Source organism: Zootoca vivipara, chromosome 9 (assembly GCF_965207765.1).
Source record: "Zootoca vivipara chromosome 9, rZooViv2.hap1.1, whole genome shotgun sequence".
In the NCBI taxonomy this organism is placed as follows: domain Eukaryota; kingdom Metazoa; phylum Chordata; class Lepidosauria; order Squamata; family Lacertidae; genus Zootoca; species Zootoca vivipara.
Genome location: NC_142592.1, coordinates 71,395,016 through 71,418,793, shown reverse-complemented (window position 1 = coordinate 71,418,793; position 23,778 = coordinate 71,395,016). Strand labels below are relative to the sequence as shown.

Below are 23,778 nucleotides of genomic sequence, written 5' to 3'. Positions count from 1 at the left end.
ATTGCTGCTGGTCACTCGTCTCGGGAGACCAGAGGTGAGGACACCCGGCCATTGGCCGAGCAGATCAGCCCACCCCACGGAGTGTCAATGCTCAGGAGGGGAAGGAGGAGAGCCCAGACCTCGTTGCCGCCACTCCCGCCCCGAACGGGAAGGAGAGGGACCCCTTGAGGCGAGGAGCCTCCGTCTTACCCCCCTGCTGCTGCACCATTGCACCGGGACGCCCAGCCGGAGGACCCAGGAACGAGCGCGAGGGTGGAAGGGAGAGGCCCTTACCCGGCTGCCCAGCCATTGGGCTACCACCGCCGCTAGCATCACCGAGGGAGAGGAGGAGAGGTAGGTGGGCAAACTAAGGCCGTGGGGAAGCACAGGGCTGAGCCCAGCCCTGGCCCGAGCCCACCCCCTCTCCATAGGCAAGCCAAAAGCAAATCAGAGCCCGGAGGGAGGATCATCGGGAAGCCCCCGCTTCTGCAAATTTTAAAAATAATTTTTCACTTTCTTTTTGCTTTCAATGTAATTTTTTATTTGCTTTTGTTCTCATTTTTTATTATTTTTTCCTTTTTTGTTTTTTAAAAAAGCCATTAAAAAAAACCATTAACCAATATTTTTAATATTATAACAACTTTATTTCCCCACCCTCCTCGTCTTTTTTCTCCCTTTTAGCTATACTTTTTACCGTTTAAAATTTTTCTTACCACATTTTTTGTTACCTTTTTTATCACAGTGGTACCTCGCAAGACGAATTTAATTCGTTCCACGAGTCAATTCTTCTTGCGAAAAATTTGTCTCGCGAGGCATCACTATGTGTAGGTGGCTGCTGCCACCTAGTGGCCAAAAGGCAAAAACGTTTCTTTTTGTCTTGCGAGTTTTTCTATGGCACGGCTGTAGAAAACTTTGTCTTGCGAGTTGGCAAAAAAAAATTGCAAAACGCGTTTGTCTTGCGAGTTTTTCATTGTGCGAGGCATTCTTCTTGTGAGGTACCGCTATATTATTATTATTTAAACTTTTACTTTTTAACTTCATTTAAAAAACCCTCCCCCTCCCCCCAATATCAACACTTCTACATCACTATTATCACCCCCATGTCCCACTTTTAATACATAGACTCCCCCCTTCATTTTATACACCAAATCCCCCCCTTTACTCATCTCTTCATCATCCTCACCTACCCCACTTCTCACCCCCCACTCCCACTTTTGTCACTGTTGTTTGACTGCTGGTTGGCCTGCCTTTAAATTGAAACCTGCTTGTCTGACTCTTTTTGAGAGGGGAGCTTTTTCCCTCCCCCTTCCCCACCCCCCTTTTTCTTTAAACAATAATTAAAATACTGCGGTAGAAGGCTGGGTGGAACAAAGCCGGGAAGCTGTTAAAAATCTGGGAGACTGAAGCAGGAGATCGGTGGGCGCAAAAAAAAAAAAAAGGAAGGGGAAGAGGAGGTCAACCCCAATGCATTTTAAACCTCCTCTCAAGGAGTGGGAGTGAGGGGAGAGGTGGGCTGAAGAGGACCACGAGAAGGCACAGGCCCAACCTAAGCCCACCTCCCCAGCGGCAGACCCGTTGGAGGAAGGCCTGAGCCCAGAGTCCCACTGGGAAAGACCTCTGGGTTTTGCCTTATTCCCCCCCGCCTTTTTAAATATTTTTTAAAAATGTTTTTTTTAAAAAAAGTTAAATAATTAGTTTTTGGTTTATTAAAAACAGTTATATATTCCAATTATACATTTTTGTTATTTAAATTAGAAATACCGTGAAACATGGGCGTACCCAGGATCAAAACTGGGGGGGGCAAGGGGAGGGGCCAAGGCACGGAAGGGGAGGGGTCACAAAGTGGGCGGGGAAAGTGCAGTCAGAGGCGCCGGGCTGATGGGCAGAGGCGGAGCACAGCCCGACAGAGCGCACCGTGGCGTGACCTCCCTCCAGCTGGGAGATTGAGAGAGAGATTGAGAGAGAGAGAGAAAGAGAGATCTGGAACCGCGCAGACGCCCCTCTCTCCTTGCGACCCTGTTCTCAGCAACTGCCGACCCCTGCACGGTTTTGCATGCGGGCAGATGACGGAGCCAAGCTCCTCCCGCTGCCTCGCGATGGCCCAATCGAAAAGACCCTGGCCAAAGGCGGGCGCCTTTGTCACAGAGAGGAAAGCTGGGGAGGCGCCGGCAATAGTGCAGCCGCCGCTGCGCCAGGAAAGGGGGCAGCAAGGCAGGAGTTCACCAGGGCAGGAAGGCCCCCCTGCCGCGCTCCCTGGTTCCCCGCCGTGCATGGCTTTGCCTGAGGGCGTGACGGGGAGCTGGAGGGAGAGCGCGGCGTGACGGGCGGGAACGGCGAACTCGCGCTCCGCTGGGCTGTGCCCCTCCCTAGAAGCAGGGCTGGTGGGCGGAGACAGAGCCCAGCCCAGCCCAGCGGAGCGCGAGTTTGCCGTTCCCGCCCGCCGCGCCGCGCTCTCTGGTTCCCCGCCGCACTTGGCCTTGCCTGAGGGCGCGACGGGGAGCTGGAGGGAAGGCGCAGCGCGGCGGGCGGGAACGGCGAACTCGCGCTCCACCGGGCTGTGCCCCTCCCTAGAAGCAGGGCTGGTGGGCAGAGGCGGAGCCCAGCCCAGCGGAGCGCGAGTTTGGCGTTCCCGCCCACCGCGCCGCGCTCCCTGGTTCCCCGCCGTGCTTGGCCTTGCCTGAGGGGGGGGGCAGCTAGCTTCTAGAGTAGGGCAGCTGCCCTAACTTGCCCCATGGTGGGTACGCCCTTGCCGTGAAATTATGGTTTTTTCTCAAAGTGACACACCACCCGAGTTTTGCCCAGTTTCTCTGGCGAATTTTGACACACCAAGCTCAAAAGGTTGCCCATCACTGCCCTAGTAGCATGATTGAAATAAAATCTTCTAGGACTATGGAAAAATACTATCTTCCCCAAACCCCAGAATAAGCAGTAGCTCCTTATTAGCGCAAATCCAGTTTCAGCACTAAAAAAAAATACACCCCACAAGATATCTAAGTCAGGCACACACACCGCCAGAAGGGAGCAAGGGAGGAAAGAGGCTGGAACGACACAGGGCAATGTGTTTTGCCAGGGAATGGTCTGAAACTGAATATGGTGGAATCCATTCTCCGTGTGTGTTTTGCTTCCTGTCATCTGGGAGAAAACTCAGCAACTCAGCATCTGCAGGGGCTTCATGAAGCAAATATTTCTGGCGGCGGCTTCCAGGTACATCCCAGAAACCCACACTGTGATTCGCGGTGTATTGCCATATCAATGGTTTTTCAACCATATCATGATTGGACAATATCTCCCAGCCTAATCCTCACTCACCACCAGCAATCCAGATTCACCCTCTCCCTCCCTCTCTATCCAAAGTTACTTATAGGTTTACATATAAACACAAGAACTTCACATGCACACCATGCTTCTGAGACTGAATTCCGTGGAAGGAACCATTTACCATATATGGTGGACGTGCCCTAAAGTAAAAGACTTCTGGGAAAAGATTTATAAGGAATTGAAAAAGGTGTTGAAAAACCCATTTCTTAAGAAACCAGAAGTCTTTTTACTTGGTATAGTCGGGGAACATGGATTCACAAAATGGATTCTCCCCTCTGAGAGACCTTAGATGTTCCATAAACACTCCATTATAAATAAAGCACTTTCTGCAATCTTTCCCTTTAAACAGCTTCTCCTCTTTGAGGGTTGATGGATTTGTAGGGTGTCAGCTGTTCTTCATATCCTTGAGTCTGTTGATGGAGGAATTCCACTAGGAGTGAACCTCTACCTACTTTCCTAACATTTATATGATTTGTCTCTTGTGTGAGTCTGTTGACGTGAATAAAGGGTTCCATTGACTGAAGGTCCTTCCACACACCATACATTTAACTTGTTTTTCACCTGTATGTCTGCTGACGTTTTCTAAGACTTCGACACTGACTGAAGCATTTTCTGTACACCTGTGTGAATCTGTTGGTGTCTTCTAAGGGTAGATGTGTAACTGAAGCTCGTTCCACACTCCATACATTTAAAGGGTTTCCCCACTGTGTGAGTCTTGATGTTTTCTAAGGGTAGATGTGTAACTGAAGCTCTTTCCGCACTCCATGCATTTAAATGGTTTCTCCCCTGTATGAGTCCGCCGATGTGATCTAAGGGTAGATGTGTAACTGAAGCTCTTCCCGCACTCCATGCATTTAAATGGTTTTCCTTCGCCTGTGTGCGTCCGTTGATGTGATCTAAGGGTAGATGTGCAACTGAAGCTCTTTCCACACTCCAAACATTTAAATGGTTTCTCCCCTGTGTGCGTCCGTTGATGTGATCTAAGGGTAGATGTGTAACTGAAGCTCTTTCCGCACTCCATGCATTTAAATGGTTTCTCTCCTGTGTGAGTCCGTTGATGTATTCTAAGGTTTCCAATCTGAATGAAGCTCTTTCCACACTCCATACATTTAAATGGTTTCTCACCTGTATGAGTTTGATGGTGTAAAGTTAGGTGCGCATTTTGACTGAAGCTCTTTCCACACTCCATGCATTTAAATGGTTTCTCCCCTGTGTGAGTCAGTTGATGTGTTCTAAGGTTTGTATTGAAACTGAAGCTCTTTCCACACTCCATACATTTAAATGGTTTCTCCCCTGTGTGAATCTGTTGATGTTTTCTAAGGGTTCCACCATCACTAAAGCTTGTTCCGCACACCATGCATTTAAATGGTTTCACCCCTGTATGCGTCCGTTGATGTATTCTAAAGTTTCCAATCTGATTGAAGCTCTTTCCACACTCCATACATTTAAATGGTTTCTCTCCTGTGTGAGTCCGTTGATGTGTTCTAAGGCTTGTACTGAAACTGAAGCACTTCCCACACTCCATACATTTAAATGGTTTTTGCCCTGTGTGAGTCCGCTGATGTGATCTAAGGCCTGCACTGAAACTGAAGCTCCTTCCACACTCCATACATTGAAATGGTTTCTCCCCTGTGTGAGTCCGTTGATGTGATCTAAGGCTTGTATCGCAACTGAAGCTCTTTCCACACTCCATACATTTAAATGGTTTCTCCCCTGTGTGAGTCCGTTGATGTATATTGAGGTGTCCACTATGACTGAAGCTTTTCCCACACTCCATACATTTAAAAGGTTTCTCCCCTGCGTGAGTCCGTTGATGTGATCTAAGGCTTGTATCGCAACTGAAGCTCTTTCCACACTCTACACATGTAAATGGTTTCTCCCCTGTGTGAGTCCGTTGATGTATTCTGAGTGCATCACTCCGACGGAAGCTCTTTCCACACTCCATACATTTAAATGGTTTCTCCCCTGTGTGAGTCCGTTGATGTATATTGAGTTGTCCACTCTGACGGAAGCTCTTTCCACACTCCATACATTTAAAAGGTTTCTCCCCTTTGTGAGTCTGTTCGTGTGATTTAAGGTTTGCCCTCTGACTGAAGTTCTTCCCACATTCCATACATTCATATGGTTTTTCACCCGTGTGAGTCCGTTCGTGTAATTTAAGGCTTCCATTCTGACTGAAGCTCTTTCCACACTCCTTGCATTCATATGGTTTTTCACCTGTGTGAGTCCGTTCGTGTAATTTAAGCTGTCCACTCTGACTGAATTCCTTCCCACACTCCCTGCATTTCAATTTCTTCTTGCCCATGTGAGTCCGCCGATGTTTTCTAAGTTTTCCACGATCAGTGAAACTTTTCCCACTCTCCATACCTTTAAATGGTTTCTCCAGTTTGGGTTTGTTGATGTGAACTATATGTTCTCATTCAGTGAAGCACCTTCCACATTTCACACATTTAATTGCTATTCCTAATGAAACGAAAGGTGCCTCGTCCCCTGGAATTCTGACTGTCTTCTCCATCACCTTCTTCAGAGTGGTCTGAGAGGAAGTCCTGTTTGGGTTTCAAGGAAGAGAACAAAGGGAAAGAGAACACATCAAACTCCATTATCACCTCTCTTATTTCAACATCTCCTACATTCTACCACCTCCTACTCATGTTCCCAATTTTTAGGAAATGAAAATGCAATGATGTCAAATGATAGTACAGTGGTACCTCAGGTTAAGTACTTATACTTAATTGGTTCCAGAAGTCCGTTCTTAACCTGAAGCGAACTTTTCCATTGAAAAAGTTACAGGTAAGTAACCATGTTGGTCTGACGTAGTCAAAACAAAATAAAAAAAATAAAAAGAATTCCTTCTAGCAGCACCTTAGAGACCAACTAAGTTTGTCATTGGTATGAGCTTTCGTGTGCATGCACACTTCTTCAGATACTACGAAATTTATTTATTTATTTATTTATTTATTTATAATTTCCCCCCATTGAAAGTAATAGAAAGTGGATTGATCCATTCCAGACGATGAAAAACTCTCCCTAAAACAGCAATTTTACACGAATTTTACTTTCTAACAAGACCATTGATCCATAAAATGAAGGCAGTAATCAATTTACTGTACTATAAAATAAATAAGACAGTATCTTAGATGATAAAATTTTTTAAAAATTCCACTGCCTCCTGTGGAAGGGAGTTCCATAGGTTAACTGTGCATGTCATGAAGAAGGACTTGGTTGCCAGTACACAGTGGTATTCTGAACCATCACCACCCCTGACCTTAGAGGCAGAGCTGAGCTAGTAGGCATTGGGAATAGTGGATGGAGGCCCGCCCCTTCCCAATGGGTGGGGGAAAGAGGGCAAGTCTTTGGGGGCGAGGGGAAATGCCCCCTCCCCCTCTCATCCCCGTCCCGGGAAACTCCAGGCCAGCTTTGCCGGGAGGCTGGTGGAGCCGGAGATTTGGGGCGGTGCTGCTTGGCAAGGGAGGGCAGGAGGAGGAGAACGACCCAAAGCTCTTGCTGCTCCACACGCTGCAAATGGGAGCCGGGAAGAGGGAGTGGAGGAGGTCGCAGGGCATAACCCGAAAATACATAAATAAATAAAGCATAAATAAATAAATAAATAAAGCAGCATGATTTTGGGATATCGTTGTCCTGTGGGACTGCCTTTTCAAATCAAGTGGTTCCCCCCCATTTCCACCTCAAGATCTTCATTAATCACCAGCACAGTCTCATTGGCCTCAGGAGGTCCATATGGACTCACTCTGAATCTGACTGGGCACAGGTTAGAGCTCAACATTGAGCGTACCTAGTGGGAATAGGGATGGCAAAGAGGACTTTCTTCACCGCCTCTATTGCATCTGCAGAAAACAGCAGCAGGAATCTCTTTCAGCTGGTTCGTAATTTAACGGAACCACCTGCGCCATCGGGGTCTGGTAAGGCCCCCAAGATCTCCTGCAATGATTTTGCAAAGTTTTTTTTGCAGATAAAGTCGCTTAGATTCGGAAAGAGGTAGACTCCACCATGGGAGCGGTGCCGGGGGGGGGGGGAGAGTGCTATAGCCCTGTCTGGTCGAGTTGCATGGAATCAATTCCAATCTGTTACCTCCGAGGATGTGGACAGGCTGCTTGGACAAGTGAAACCAACCACCTGTCTCCTGGATCCTTGCCCATCCTGGCTCATAAAACTGATTCGCAAAGGTCTGGGCAATGGGTTCTGTGGGGTGGTGAATGCTTCCCTCTGTGACGGAGCCTTCCCAGACCAGTTGAAAGAGGCGGTTATTAAAACGCTTCTTAAACAAAACATCTTTGGACCTGCCAATATGGCCAGCTATCGCCCAGTCTCAAATCTTCCATTCTTGGGCAAGGTGATTGAGCGGTTCATTGCTGAACAACTCCAGGCACGCCTGGAGGATGCGGACCATTTGGATCCATGATACCCAGCCCTATTTCTCTTTTAAATTGGAACCAGTGGAGGCAGTGAATGTCCTGTTTGGGTGCCTGGAGGTGTTTGGAGGATGGGTGGTGGCTAACAGATTGAGGTTGAAACAAAATAAAAAAAATTCCTTCCAGTAGCACCTTAGAGACCAACTAAGTTTGTCGTTGGGTATGAGCTTTCGTGTGCATGCACACTTCTTCAGATACACTTCTTCAGATGCACACTTCTTCAGGTACCTGAAGAAGTGTGCATGCACACGAAAGCTCATAGCCAACGACAAACTTAGTTGGTCTCTAAGGTGCTGCTGGAAGGAATATTTTTATTTTTTAATGTTGTGTTGGGAGCCACCCAGAGTGGCTGGGGAAATCCAGCCAGATGGGCAGGGTATTATAGATTATTATTATTATTAATATTATTTTGTGATTCCCAGGTCTACGTCTTTCCCAGGGACTGTGGTCTGGGTCAGTCAGAGAACTAGTGACAAGGCCTGGTGCTTGGGGTCAGCTGAATGGGTGCTCAGGGAAGCTCCTGTTCTTGGAGATGGACCTCTGTGTACTTGCCTTGCATTACATGGAAAGAGCAGGAGAAGCTGAAGGAAAGCAGCTGGCACATGGGAATCCCAGATGGAAACACCCACCCCCATTGTTCTTTATAATAATGATGCGCTGCCTGATCTCGTGCCCCTCTTCTGACGCAGGACTATCCTAATGTGACACTGAAAAGCAGGAAATAGATAACTGTACTTAATGGAATAAAAAAATTCCTTCAGTAGCACGTTAAAGACCAACTAAGTTTTTATTTTGGTATGAGCTTTCGTGTGCATGCACACTTCTTCAGATTTATTCCTGATCTATCTTAAATATCAAAATTATAGGATTTCATGGGGTGTTAGAGGAGTGGTAGTACCTTTGGTGGGGATCATGTCGTGCACCTTTTAAGGTAACTTACCCACCATTGCTCCCCACCCTGCACTCAGCTCTCACCTGTGATTTCCAGAAGCTGTCAGTGTGTAACAGGGGCCGCAATCCCAGGAACGGCCTCAACCGGCCAGCCAAACCAGGTGCGGATAGCTGGTGTGTCTCAAATCCTTGGTGGGTAGGGGAATTCTGCTGCAGGTGGAGGCAGGCCCTGGTGGAGGGAGAGGGTGAGAACAACAATGAATCCTACAGTCAAGAAGGCAGATTCTGCCCTTGCTGCAGAGGAAAGTGAAGGGCAGATGGGGCTCATCTACCTGGGAAGGGAGCCCATCAAGAAGGAAAACTCTGGTCCTAAACCTTCGCTGCCTCATGAGTTATCTTCAGGAAAAGAAAAGGCTACACAAATCCAGAGTGGAGTCTCTAAGACGGTTGGATGGTGTCCTGCACACCTCCTTCTAGGAACTCCTGCAGCCAAGCTGGTGCCAAACCTACTGCTCTGCTTTCCTTGGGACCATATCAGCCAGGCTGAGAAGAGGGCCTTCTTGTCTAGGCAGCCCAGGACCCCAAACACTCTGCCCAGGCTTCCATTGCTGCTAACACAGCAGTTTCAAGTGCAGAAATGAGCTCAGACCTGTGTATCTAAGTCTTTCCGATGTGGAATAAGGAAAACAGAAGCACTATTTACATCATACGTCAATGTAAAAGTAATCAAAATATTAATCATTTGAAGAAGAGTCCACCAAGTATCCTGTGTCCCCTTCATAGCTAATGAAGATATTGTGCCTGGAGCTTTTAGGGTGCAGGACCAGGAACGGTCCTTCCACCATGATCCTTCCAATTGGGATTCAGGCTTCATCATGGGACTGAAACTGCTGGTTGATGATCTCCGATGGGCTAGAGACCGAGGGGAAAGCTGTTTCCTGGTTCTGCTGGATCTCTCAGCGGCTTTGGAGTCCTTTGACCATGGTATCCTTCTGGACCCTCTAGGGGAGCTGGGAGCCCTGTTATGCAGTGGTTCCCCTCCTTCCTCCTGGGCCATGTCCAGAAAGTGGTGTTGGGGGATGAGTGTTCAGACCCCTGCGCTCTCACTTGTGGGGTGCCTCAGGGCTCCATCCTCTCCCCCCTGCTTTTTAATATCTATATGAAGCTTTTTAATATCTATACGAAGAGTCGGACACGACTAAACAACAACATGAAGCCTCTGGGAGAGATCATCAGGAGGTTTAGGCTGGGTGTTCACCAGTATGTGGATGATACCCAGCTCTATCTCTCTTTTAAATCAGAAACAGTGAAGGCGGTGAATGCCCTGTGTGGCTGTCTGCGTGTGGTTGAAGGATGGATGGCGGCTAACATATTGAGGTTGAATCCTGACAAGACAAAAGTACTGTCCCTGGGGGAGAGGGGGTGGTGACGTCCTAGTCCTGATGGGGTAACTGTGCCCCAAAAGGACAAGGTGCACAGCCTGGGGGTCATTTTGGACTGCGCCTAGACAGGGCAGGGGTTAATGGGTTCTTATGGGGTGGGTGGCACTGTGGGTTAAACCACTGAGCCCCTAGGGCTTGTTGATCAGAAGGTCGGCGGTTTGAATCCCTGCAACGGGCCATTGTTTGGTCCCACTCCTGCCAACCTAGCAGTTCGAAAGCACGTCAAAGTGCAAGTAGATAAATAGGTACCGCAAACGGCATTTCCGTGTGCTGCCCTGGTTCGCCAGAAGCGGCTTTGTCATGCTGGCCACATGACCTGGAAGCTGTACGCCGGCTCCCTCGGCCAATAACGCGAGATGAGCGCCGCAACCCCAGAGTCGGTCACCACTGGACCTAATGTTCAGGGGTCCCTTTACCTTTCCCTATGGGGTGGGAAGAGGATGGAGCCCGCAGGAAGGAAGGGGACAGGAGGCCCCCCCCACTTTCCAGGGATCCCTCTCTGGTCACCTTGAAGGGGTGGCCGATTTCTGGGCAGGAGGGAGAAGCCAAGGCGTGGGCGCCACAAGGGCAACTTCTCTCTAAAGAACTGGTCTTCCGTGCTCCCCTCCCTCCCCCCCACTTCCCCCTCCCTTTTTCCCAGAGTCGCCCCTGCACCCAAATGCCACCTTGGCGTGGATCACCCCTCCCACCTGCGCGCCCCATCTCTCCTTTCGAAGGCCACCCCAAAAGGAGATGGGGAGGGACGGGGGGGGGTCTCTATCCAGGCCTGTCTCGCGCCCCTTAACCCTTTCATGGCCCGCTTCTCTCCGCGCGGAGCTAGTGGAAACGGGGCGATGGGATCCTCGTGGGGAGCCCCTGGGTGGGCGCCCCATGTTCCCCCCCCCCGCCAAGGCGTCTAAGGGGCCAAGGAAAGCCTCTTTCACACAGCACACGTGCAGGGATCCAGGCCCTCCCGGTGGGGCCCACGAAAGGCGCTTTAGGGAGCTGGTGGGGGGGTCTCTGGGTCCTTTTCTCCCCTCTCGTCCCCCCGCAGCCCCTTTACCTCTTTGTCCTCGCTCCCGATTCTCATTTCCTTTCCTGCAACATCCACCGGGGGGGGGGTTTCCCCTGCCTGCCCTCCTCCCCTTTGTAAATGCGTGCGCCCCTAGAGCTATGGCGCAGAGCAGCAATTCCGGGAGAAGCAGGCAATATGGGTGGGGTGGGGGCTCTCTCCCCTCATTCCGGAAACAGAAGCGGACTTGCGTGGAAGAAGAGGAGGAGGAAGAAGGCCAACGTATAGTGGGCAAGATTTGGGGTTGGGGGCGGGCGGGCTGTGACTGAGAATGATGTGCTGGGAGGGGAGGGGAGGGATTGGGGGGGGGAGGGGAGGAATGTTTTCCCCCTCCCCTCTTCCTTCTGGCATCAGGAGAGCGGGGGTTTCTCCCGGCAATCCAACTGCAAAGTGGGGGGGGGTGTACCTTGCAAAATCCTCCCCTCCCCCACACCACGACGTTAGATCCGTCCATGTTTTGGTGCACATTGAGCAGCAAGTTGGGCTCTGTCACTCCTGAGTTATGGAAAAAGTTGGACACACAAACACACACACACACACACACACACACACACACACACACACACACACACACCGACATCTAGGTAAAATTCCTCCCTTGTGTCACCGTCGCAGGTAACACAATGAGACCGGTAAGAAAGCGATGCAGCTGTTGATCTGTTTGCGCGGAGCCCCCCCCCCCATGCAAAGAGTGAAGCAGCCCCAGAACTAAAGCGCGTTGCAATTTGTACACCCTCAGATAGTAGCCCCCCCCCCGTCACAGAGAGAACAGAGCACCCCAAAAACACCCCCGCTTACGTCACAAAATGAGTTGTACGTGGAAATCAGATCACACTCCGAGTTCATGTTTTGGCGACATTACAAGTCTGCCAATGGGGATGCCTGACGATTCCTGCTCACTGCCTTTTCCATTGGAAAGGGTGGATTTCTTGACTCCAGAATCCCATCATCGCAGACTCGTTTCATTCTGGCATAGAGAGCTGCTCTTTTTGGACAAATCTGCTTGGATCATGTGGATCATCAATGGACCACCCATGATGTCATAGGGGCTCTGGAAGAATCTCCTGCTACGTGACTGGGGTCAGGGAGGGCTGCTGTTTTGCTCTCTGTACTATTTCAGCTCAGGTTTTACTGGCAGAAGTTATGTTTCCTCAAGAAATGGGTGGATTCATTGAGGGAAGGGGGCAAAGCGAAAGCATCCCTTGTAAAGAGGCAAATGTGTATACTTTGTTACCATCCAGTGAGCTGTGTTGCAAAGGCCATTTGCGGAAAGGCTCCTATTGTATCACCTGCGGCTACATGCCGGAGTTTGGGTCTTTTCGCGGAAATGTATCCGTGTAAATGCACTTATCCCCGTGCATTTATAATAGCAAGACATGAAATCCCATGAAATATTAAACCCTTCCCAATACGGAGCTGCTTTCAGGCGTCTATGGAGGTCCTATAATGGTTTATCTCCTTGACATCTGGTGGGAGGGCGTTCCGCAGGGCAACCGAGGAGGCCCTCTGCAACCTCCCTTCTCGCAATGAGGGGCCTGCCAGAAGACCCTGGGCGCTGGACCTCCGTGTCTGGGCTGACCGATGGCGGTGGAGACGCTCCTTCCCTTCTCCTGGACCGAGGCCATTCAAGGTCAGCGCCCCCCCCCCACTTTGAATGGTGCTGGGAAACGGACCGGGAGCCAGTGAAGATTTCTTCGGACCCGTGTTCCTTCCAGCCTGGGCCAGCTGTTGGGGGGCCTTCCAGCCGCTCTCCCAAACGGAACGTATCCCTGCCTGGCGGAAGGAATCCATTAACCCCTCCCGCTCCTCCGCCTTCTCGGGATGCCATTGGTGCGCGATGCTCCTGCTCTGGAGAGGGGGAGAGAGAGGCGTCAGTTGGGTGCGCTCGGCTTGGCAAGGGTTAAAGGGAAACGAGTTGGATTCCTAGAGAGGAGATGAAAGGAAGACAGAAAGAGAGACAGACGGGGAGGGCAGGTCCTCCCGAGCGACAGCCCAGCCCCTCCCTTTCCGTGTGTGGGTCCCGTTGGTTCGGCTCTGAGTGCAGATGCTGCCTGGGGGGCGCCTGCCTGCTGGCACCCGGTGAGTCTCCTCTCTCTCTCCCAACATAGCATAGGGCACATGGGGAGAGAGGGGGTCCCGGAGCTGCATGGGGGGGGGTCCTGCCAGGGAGGGGCGAGGTGGCAGGAGGGCGGCAGGCAGCTCTGCTCTTGCCAACCCCTTGGATGCCTTGCCAACCCCTCGGGGAGCAGGGAAATGCATGCAAAGAAACCCCATTCAGGTGTATGGATCAGTCCCCTTTTATAGCAGAGGTTGTCGGCGGATGGAAACATTCGGACATGAAATATAGCCTGGTCCCTAAAACCTCACCTGTGCAAGGAAGGAAGGAAGGGGGGCAGAGAAGAGAAAGCGCTTCCTCTTGCAGGGCAGAGTAAAACCTGTGGAACTCCCTCCCACAAGAGGCAGGGAGGCCACCAATCAAGGTGGCGTTAAAAGAGGAGGAGGCCAATCCGTGGAGGAGGAGAGGGCGATGGGGGGCTCCTCTGCTCTGTCTCCCCCATAGGAGGCAGCCCTGTTTCAGAGAAAGTGGCTCTGGTGCTCCAGTCTTGCAGTTGGGCTTCCCATAAGGAGTGCCTGGTTGGCCCCTGTGGAAACAGGAGGCTGGACTCAAGAGGGACTCCTCTGGCCTGATCCTGCAGGGCTCATTTTCTCCTCCAGTGCCTAGTTCCTCCAGATGCATGTGTACCCCCTGAGATTGCCGGGGGTTGGGCTAGATGATCCTTGGGGTGCCACCCACCTCTGTATATCCACCTCTATAGATCTGTGAAAGCACCTCTGGAGGTCTCACCAGCCAAGGCATCCAGAGCAGGAGAGGTCCTGCTGGAAAGGAAACACCCCATGCAACTGTTTTAAAGCAGGAATCCAATGTGTTTGTTGTGGGGGGACTCAGTGAGGAGGGGTAGACCCATGGATCTCCCTGGACAAAGAGGGGGGAGAGAAATGCCCTTCATACAGAGAGGCAGCCCTGCCAATCATCTGGCTGCTGCATTTTGGGCCAGTTCCCCAGTTGCCTTCCAGATCAGTTTCACACAGAGAGCGTTGCAACCATCCCATGATCTGGTGCAGAGCAGGGAGGGCCAGGGCCACCTCTGGGACTGGGACTGGGGGTGGCAGAGCTAGAATGGGCACCTGAGCCTCAAACAACCAAGATGGACCCAGGTGTGTCCCCAAGGATTCATGACAGGGGCGGGGGAGTGTTAAGCAATGTAACATCATCATCATCATCATCATCATAGGAAAGTGAGTCCCACTTTATTTGCTTTTGAGTGCTGTCTTTTGACCCCACCCACATGTCATTTGGCTTCACCCACTTGGCCCTCAGGAGTTAGCCAGGTAAGGGAACAAATGTGCCCTGAAATGGGGTTGGGCAGGAGAGCAACTCTTGAGGAGCCCTGGGTTAGGACCCCCACTATAACCCAGTGCACAAACTATAAACAAAGTACAAATGACTCACTTGTCAATCACAGTTCTGACTTCATTCCTTGATTGAAAACTCTGACAGGCAGGAGCAGCCAGGCTGATTCATCTCTCAGAAAGAGCAACAGTTCCCTGCACATTTTTATGGTCACTTTCCCTCTAGGAGAGCTGGAGACTTCCTTCTCCTTCTCCTTCTCCTTCTCCTTCTCCTTGTTCTCCTTCTCCTTGTTCTCCTTCTCCTTGTTCTCCTTCTCCTCCTCCTCCTCGAAACCTCAGAGCTGGCTCTTTCAAGCAGGCCCGTCTTAACCACATCGAGCGCCGTGGCGCAAAGGTCCCTCTGCCGTCGCCCCCCCAACTCACCACAGACGCAGAGGAGGGACATGGCATGGGCGGGCCGGGCGCTGAGGGTGGGCTGGGCTCAAGGTGCCGCAGTGGGTGGGCCGGGCTGCCTGGTTGTCCTCTGGGGCGCCAGCGGCGGCTCCTCCTTCGTGGAGGCTTCTGCTGGGGGGGGGGCGGTGCCGCGCAGCGCCCAGCCTCTTGTCCTCCTCATGCCCCCGACCCGACCCGCCAGGCTGAGGCCGGGACTCAAACCCGTGGCGGGCGGGCAGGCGGGAGGCAAGGAGCAGGGCGAGCGGGAGGGCGGCCGGGCTGTCTGGCGGGCGCAGCGTGGCACCCCCTGGTGGCCCGGCGCCCTGGCGCATTGCGCCACCCAGCCTTGCCTTAGGGCCGGCCCTGCTTCCAAGACTCATACATACTTCTTCACACAACATTTTTCTCCTCCAGGCAATATGTCAGTTTTGTAACAGAACAATGTATTTGCTTTGTAGAATTTCCTACCACCTCTAATTTGGACAGACAGAACTTGGCAGAAGATCAAGGGATTCCTTCATCTCCCTTGGAGTCTTCCTGAGAGCACAGATGGATGAGCAAGACTCAGCTGGCCCTGAAGGAGGAAGAGGCCATGCCGTCAGAACTGGGAGCAGTGGGGGATTCTGGGGAAACTCTTTGCAGAAGATCCTGGGTGAGGAGGACACTCTCCACTCAGAGGTGCAGAGCCAGCAGTTCAGGCAGTTCTGCTGCCAGGAGGCCAAAGGACCTCGAGAAGTTTGCAGCCGACTCTACAACCTTTGCCGTCAATGGCTGAAGCCAGAAAGGCACACGAAAGCTGAGATGCTGGACCTGGTGATCTTGGAGCAGTTCCTGGCTGCCCTTCCACCGGAGATGGAGAGCTGGGTGAGGGAATGCGGAGCAGAGACCAGTTCCCAGGCAGTGGCCCTGGCCGAAGGTTTCCTCCTGAGTCAGGCAGAGGAGAGGAAGCAGGCAGAGAGAAAGCAGGTGAGAGAGACTTTCCTTTGGATACTCCCAAGAGGTTCCGAACAAGAGGGAGAGTATCTGAAAATTCTCTATTAATATGCCATCCTTTTTTGGAAAGCAGCCATTGAATGTTATCAGGTTGCCCTTAAGTTTTTGCCTCTGTCGTTCCTTTTCTAACCCTTCGTCATATTTTCTGTTTTGAATCCTTGTTGCCATTTCAGAGACAGGTTCTGTTTGCAGAAATGGGCCCAGATTCCTCTGAGACAGAAAGGACTCCGTTGGACACTAGAGAGAGGCTGCTGGGTAAGGAAGGAATCCGTTCTCCATTTCTGTGGATATCAAAAGGAATCCATGGGTTCTTTTCATGTTTTTTTTTTGGGGGGGGGTTGTGAGACACTTGGGGCCAAGAGCACCAGGGAAGGGAGATGTATATTTTAACCCAACTAAATTATGTCCCAATGCACTCCGAAGGTGAGACTTTTGGGAGAGCAGCTGCACTCCTGGCTTCCCACTTACCTTTGTCTCTTGCAGGGGACCGGATGATGCCAGCTAGACCTCCTCTTCCATCTATTCCTGGTGGTGAAGGAGAAGCAACGGCTGTGGAACCAGATCAGGTAGGGGGAAAGAGCATTGTGGGGAAGAGGGCTGAGGGGTGGGGCAGCCAGGGTGCCTCTGGCCCCAAAGGAATCTCTCTCCTCCCTTTGGCTTCTGTCCAAGCTTCTCTTAAGGCATCTTAGTCATGGGCAGCTTGGACAGAAGCCAAGAGGCTGGAAATGCCATTCGTACCTATGGGACCGCCTCTCCTGGTATGCCCTGTGGAGGACCGTAAGGTCCACAAATAACAACATTTTGGAGATCCTGAGCCATAAGGTGGCTAGATTGGTCTCAACTAGGGCCAGGGCCTTTTCAGTACTGGCCCCGACTTGGTGGAACGCTCTCTCACAGGAGACCAGGGCCCTGCGGGATTTGACATCTTTCCTCAGGGCCTACAAGATGGAGCTGTTCCGCCTGGCCTTTGGGCTGGACTCAGTCTGACCCCTATGTTTTCCTCCCTTATGGTTTTGATTTGGGCTACTTTAAAATGAGGCTGCATTTTTAAAAAATTAAATTGTATTTTAACCCATATTTTAATTAATTGTTTTTCTTTCTTTTACGTCTTATTGTAATTTTACTGGTGTTAGCTGCCCTGAGCCTGGTTTTGACTGGGGAGGGCGGGATATATTGTTATTATTATTATTAATGTGCTGAGAATAAGGAAGAGCCATCTTGCCTTAACTCGCCTTCTGAAGGTCACTAGGATCATTCATAAGTCATTGAAGTTTTATTTCTAGAGTTATCATTGAATGCTAAAATAGGCTTCTAAGCAGTTCATCAAGCCTAAAAAACAGTTCCCAGGATTCACCTATCCTGTCGCATCAGTTGCACAATGGGGCTTCCCCCCTTCTCCTCCCCCCTTCCCCCCAGTGCACTTCTTGAAGTTGTCTTTAGGGCATCAGAAGGGTATCCCCCCCCCCCCAAGAAGAGCACATGGGGAGCAGAGAGGGGATCCTTCCCTCTGGTACAGACAGAAGGATTGTAGGAACACAATGAAGAGTTCCAGCCATTTACATTAAGATTAATGTCCATCACTAAATCACACAAGATAAGAATTCCATTAAGACATTAAAAGGAGCAACCACAATTAAAACATGCAGCACGACGATCCCATTGAAACAAAACACCATTTAATGAGCAGAAAGAAACAGAGCAATGTGTAGCAGATAATCTTTATGCTGTCTAAAGAGGACCTTTTTCTTCCTCTCTTAGGGTCCAGTGTGCTTTGAAGATGTCGCTGTTCATTTCACAGACGAGGAGTGGGCGTTGCTGGATCCTGACCAGAGAGCTCTGCATAAGGAAGTCATGGAGGAGAATCACGGGATCATGGCCTCTCTCAGTAAGGCTCCCTGCTGGATCATAATATCTCTTTGGAAATCATATCTCTGTGATGTGTCATAAGCCTCCCCGGTTTTGAGGGAGCTCAACAGGGCCATTCGCAGCATCTGGGATTCTAATACCCCCAAAACTGACCTGAAATGGAGGGCTATGGACATGTTTTGACCGTGGACATGATCAAGCCAGCATAGAGCTTGCTGAGAATGGAATGGGAACATGTTGGGAATTTGAGGTTAGGAGAGCACATCCTTGTTTGACTGTCTCCTGCCTTATGTTGCCCAAAAGCTTCCTGACACAGAGCTTGTGGAAGGCATTGAGGGGGTGTTACTGATGGTTGTAATTGTCCACAATTCACTTCCCAAAGCAGCTTGCTCAACACACAATCCTGATAGACCTTCATCTTGGTATTGAACAGTTAGCATCTCATTCGCCCATTCCGTTTTGGAGAGGTGAGACGTTGCCATAGCTGCCTCGCCAGTACACTTGTCCAGGTCAGCATCGATGAAGAGGTTGTTGGTTATGGTAAAACCAACTGGGTAGACAAAATCATCCACCCCCTCTAGTGCCTGAAACTCCCATGGTTCTAGGCGCATTTTGCGACAGGGAATTTCACAGACACTAACAGTTTCTGAGCTCTGGGCACAGTACTATGCCTAAGATTTTGGATTAAAACTGCAGTGTAGAAGGAAAGGAGGACCTTTTTCTGCCTCTCCACTTCCAGCTACTCTCTGAGACTGAAGGAGATCAGGGGGGTGGGCAGGGGAAGGACTAGACGATGTGAAAAATGAACATATTATTTTAGCTGCTGTTCATTCCTTTTCAGCTTTGTATTCTTGTTATAAGAGAGTGTGCCTAGACATTCCGTTGTTGTGCCCATATCCTCGGTTTAAGGTGGCCTTTAGGTCCTAGCTTTCCTATCTCTGTTCCTAACACTGACCACCTCTATTGTGTGGTCAGCAATTGTTGATGCATGGAATTCTTCCCCTATCAGAAGGCTATGCGATCCATATTCAATACAGTGGCACTCCATTTCTTCCTGCAACTCTAATCCATTTCTTTCTTAATTGCAGGTGGTGATGATTTGGAAATTGAGAGCGAGGGCACCCATGACAGAATCCACACAGTGGAGAAGCCATTGCCGCTCTTGGAGTGTGGAGAGAGCTTCAGTCCCAGCTCCCATTCGACTACCCACCAAAGAAATGCTATTGGGAAGAAACCCTCTCAATTCTCTGAATGGGGAAAGACTTTCTGTTGGAATGAAAGCCTCACTTCACAGGAAATTATTCACACCGGGGAGGACCCACTGAAATACTTGGAATGTGGAAAGAGCTTCAGTAAGAGTGCACATCTCATGTCGCATCAAATAACTCACAGCAGGGAGAAAGCCTGTCAGTGCTTGGAATGTAGGGAAAGCTTTAATACAAGCATAACCTTCCATAAACATCAGAGAATTCACAGGGGGGAGAAGCCATTTCAATGCCAAGAGTGTGGAAAGAGCTTCAGTCAGAGCACCCATCTCATAGCCCATAAAATAATTCATACAGGCGAGAAACCCTATCAGTGCTCAGAATGTGGGAAGAGCTTCAATCACGGGAGAAATCTCACAGCCCATCAAAGAATTCACAGTGGTGAGAAACCCTATCAGTGCTCAGAATGTGGGAAGAGTTTCACTGTGAGCTCCCATCTCACTTCCCACCAAAGAATTCATACTGGGGAGAAACCCTATCAATGCGTGAATTGTGGAAAAAGCTTCACCCAGAAGGCAAGTCTCATTTCCCACCAAAGAATTCACACAGGGGAGAAACCCTATCAGTGCTTGGAATGTGGGAAGAGCTTCAGTCGGAAGCAAAGTCTCACTACCCATCAAAGAATTCACAGTGGTGAGAAACCCTATCAGTGCTTGGAATGTGGAAAGAGTTTCTGCCAGAGAGCCAATCTCACTTCCCACCAAAGAATTCACACAGGGGAGAAACCCTATCAGTGTTTGGAATGTGGAAAGAACTTCAGTCACAGGGCCCATCTCGCAACCCATCAAGACATTCATACCAGGGAGAAACCCTATCGATGCTTGGATTGTGGAAAGAGTTTCCTACAGAGAGCCCATCTCACTTCCCACCAAAGAATTCACACAGGGGAGAAACCCTATCAGTGCTTGGAATGTGGAAAGAGCTTTAATCACAGTGTCAAGCTCGTGGCACACCAAAGAATTCACAGTGGTGAAAAACCCTATCAATGTTTGGAATGTGGGAAGAGCTTCAGTCGGAAGCAAAGCCTCACTTCCCACCTAAGAATTCACAGTGGTGAGAAACCCTATCAGTGCTTGGAATGTGGAAAGAGTTTCTGCCAGAGAGCCAATCTCACTTCCCACCAAAGAATTCACACAGGGGAGAAACCACATCGGTGTTTGGATTGTGGAAAGAATTTCCGCCATAAAGCCAATCTCACTGCCCACCAAAGAATTCACACAGGGGAGAAACCCTATCAGTGCTTGGAATGTGGGAAGAGCTTCAATCAGCAGCAAAGTCTCACTTCCCATCAAAGAATTCACAGTGGTCAGAAACCTTATCAGTGCTTGGAATGTGGAAAGAGCTTTGGTAAGAGGACCAAGCTCATGGCCCATCAACTAATTCACAGTGGTGAGAAACCCCATCAATGCTTGGATTGTGGAAAGAGTTTCCGCCAGAAAGCCCATCTCACTTTCCACCAAAGAATTCACACAGGGGAGAAACCACATCGGGGCTTGGAATGTGGGAAGAGCTTTGGAAAGGGGACCAAGCTCATGGCCCATCAAAGAATTCATACAGGGGAGAATCATTGAATTTTAGACCTGCAAGGACCGCTGGGTCGTCTGGTCCACTGCAGGACTCTCAGCTAAAGCCTCCATGACATATTGCCTTCAAACCTCTCCTTACAAACCACCAAGGAAGGAGAGTCCACAATTGTAAAGGTGACTCCCTACAGGGAGCCAGCCCCCATCATCCTAACGTCCACCTCTCCAAGCCCAGGAAGCAGCAGTGGGTTTGAAGCAGCCAGGGGGGAAGGAAGAGACTCGGAGGGAGAGAGCAGCCAGTGTGCGGAACGATGGGAAAGCTCAGGGGAGGAGAGATGTAGGCAAGGGCTCCAGGATGCTGGAGAGCCGGCCAGGAGGAGGCTGAGAGGGCATCACTCTTTCTGGTGCAAGAGTTAAGGAGAGCACCGCGACACAGGTCAAGGGGGAGGCGTTTTGGGGTGCCCCGACTACTTTGCTGGCGTAGGAACAGAGGTACGCCATTGCCGGATTCTGGTTCGGACTGAGAGTTCATGTTTTAAGCTATCCCTGCGCTGTAAATACTATGCACAATAAAAGTCTTTAAAGACAAACTGGACTCAAGCGGAGTTACTCTAGAGTAGTCACGACGACCCTCTGACAACAACCTACCAAGGGCGTCTATAATTTGATGCCATTGGTTTGGGTCCCAGCCTCCAGAGCCGGTGAAAACAAGCTTCTTCAATCTTCCACATGACAGCCCTTTCTGTTCCTCAGAAGGCTTAATTGTTTCCCAACACTTAATTGTCTTGGTCACCCCACCCCCTCTGCACACCTTCCAGCTTGTCAAAATCCTTCTTAAATTGGGGCACCCAGAACTGGACACAGGACTCCAGGTGTGGTCTGAACAAGGCAGAAGAAAGAGGGGCTATTACTTCCCTTGATCTGGGCATTTAACTTCTTTGGATGCAGCATAGAATAACAGCCTTTTTTTGCCACTGTTGACTCATGTTAGTCTTGTGGTCCACTAAGACCCCAGGTCTTTTCCGCATGTACTACTGGCAAGCCCAGTGTCCCCCATCTTATATTTGTGCAGCTGATTCTTCTTGCCCAAGTGCAGAATCTTATCTTTCTTCTTAGTGAAATTTATTGGTTGCCTTTATATATACCACCTGTTTCTTCAAGAAGCTCAGTATGGTGTAAAGTGGTTCTCCCCCTCGTCATTTAATCCTGACAACAACCCTGTGAGGCAGCTTAGGCTGTGAAGCCGTCACCCAGTGAGCTTCATGGCTGAGTGGGGACTTGAACCCAGGTCTCCCAGGTCCTAGTCCAAAACTCTTAAGCACTGTACCACACTGACTCTCGAATGAGACTCTTGAAAAGTGCATGCATGCAAGTTTACTGAAAGTCTCAGTGCAATGTCTTGGTGTTTGTATTTAAAGTTGTATACACATGTGTTGTTGTTGTTTAGTGGTTTAGTCGTGTCCGACTCTTCGTGACCCCATGGACCATAGCACGCAAGGCACTCCTGTCTTTCATTGCCTCCCGCAGTTTGGTCAAACTCATGTTCGTAGCTCCGAGAACACTGTCCAACCATCTCGTCCTCTGTCGTCCCCTTCTCCTAGTGCCCTCAATCTTTCCCAACATCAGGGTATTTTCCAAGGATTCTTCTCTTCTCATGAGGTGGCTAAAGTCTTGGAGCCTCAGCTTTACGATCTGTCCTTCCAGGGAGCACTCAGGGCTGATTTCCTTAAGAATGGATAGGTTTGATCTTCTTGCAGTCCATGGGACTCTCAAGAGTCTCCTCCAGCACCATAATTCAAAAGCATCAATTCTTCAGCGATCAGCCTTCTTTATGGTCCAGCTCTCACTTTCATACATCACTACTGGGAAAACCATAGCTTTAACTATACGGACCTTTGTCGGCAAGGTAATGTCTCTGCTTTTTAAGATGCTGTCTAGGTTTGTCATTGCTTTTCTCCCAAGAAGCAGGCGTCTTTTAATTTCGTGACTGCTGTCACCATCTGCAGTGCTCAAGGAGCCCAAGAAAGTAAAATCTCTCACTGCCTCCATTTCTTCCCCTTCCATACACATGTATCATTGACATTAATATATTAATGGTAATTACAGTATAATAGTAAATAGATGATGATAGGGTTAGTTTGGAATGCTGGGATTGAAAAATTGAACTGAACAATTTCCACATAAATCACAACAAGATCTAAAATATAAATACAAAACGCCAACAGCAACACCCCCCCCCCCAAAAAACGCAGCTGCCTCAGCTTTTGCAGCTGGAGTCAATCCTGGTTCCGCCCTCCCAGGCCAGGTGGAGAAGGCCTGCTCTTCCAGGACTCCTGCTATGATGGTCCTCTTCAACAGGCCTCTCAGCAGCTTCAGCCTTTGTAGCTGGAGTCTGTCCACCCATCAGTCACTCCAGGCCTCGCCTTCCCAAGCCAAATGGAAAGGTCTCTAAGGAGGGAGCAGATCTCCAAGGACTTGCAGCCAAGATGGTTTCTGGCCTCTTCAGTAGAGACCATTGGAGGGGGGAATGGAATGGGAGAGTGGTGGCAATTGTGGAGCAGGGCTGGTTAGATCAGTAGGAGAGAGACAGCATTATAATCCCCATTCTTGCAGGTGTAATAAAGTTTCAGAAAGAAAGAAAAGAAACGAGAACATTTGAAAGCACATGTTTATGTACACAAAGTTACGTACCTTGAAACCCTTGTCTATTTTTTAAATAAATCAGTTGAATGAATCGATGCACACTTCCTTCTTTGTTCTGTTTGGGGTGAAGTGTTGAAGAGTTCTCTGTGGTGGCAGCGGGAATAAAGGGGAGTTTGTTGGAAAATCCATCTCCTGGCTGTGCACCTTGAATGAAATGGGAAGGTGGCACAGGGATGGGCGGGCAGGCAGGGCCAGAGCCCCTCTGAACAAAGGCTGTGAGGGCTCAACATGGGGAGCTAAACGAGACCTCTGCAGAGGACACTCAGAGCGTTCAAAGCACTTCATAAAAACAAACTCTGCTGTCTTTACAATATTCCTATGAGGTGGACCTATAACATTTCCCCATTGATGCAGGAAGTGAAGAGGAGGAGAGCCGAGTGGGGCGTGAAGCAAAGACTCTCTTCCTTTGCCCTCTTGCAAGTTGCACACACACAATGCACTCTGATTTGCGCTGCCCATTCACATCTGTTTTAG

General features: G+C 49.9%; 2 protein-coding genes across 2 annotated transcripts; one reads left to right on the top strand and one right to left on the bottom strand.

The window, feature by feature from the left end:
• Positions 1-2,908: 2,908 nt before the first annotated feature.
• LOC118090882 (uncharacterized) lies at positions 2,909-11,243 on the bottom strand. The gene is made up of 3 exons (XM_088651788.1): positions 11,103-11,243; positions 8,703-8,847; positions 2,909-5,843 (listed from the first exon to the last, which is right to left on the bottom strand). Exon 3 carries the CDS (start codon positions 5,660-5,662, stop codon positions 3,986-3,988), a length of 1,677 nt encoding a protein of 558 aa, XP_088507914.1. The 5' UTR covers positions 5,663-5,843; positions 8,703-8,847; positions 11,103-11,243; the 3' UTR covers positions 2,909-3,985.
• Positions 11,244-13,042: 1,799 nt separating this feature from the next.
• LOC118090877 (uncharacterized) lies at positions 13,043-23,336 on the top strand. Its single transcript, XM_035127201.3, has 6 exons — positions 13,043-13,190; positions 15,413-15,920; positions 16,121-16,202; positions 16,431-16,513; positions 17,706-17,832; positions 18,902-23,336. Exons 2-6 carry the CDS (start codon positions 15,504-15,506, stop codon positions 20,647-20,649), a joined length of 2,457 nt encoding a protein of 818 aa, XP_034983092.2. The 5' UTR covers positions 13,043-13,190; positions 15,413-15,503; the 3' UTR covers positions 20,650-23,336.
• Positions 23,337-23,778: the final 442 nt, after the last annotated feature.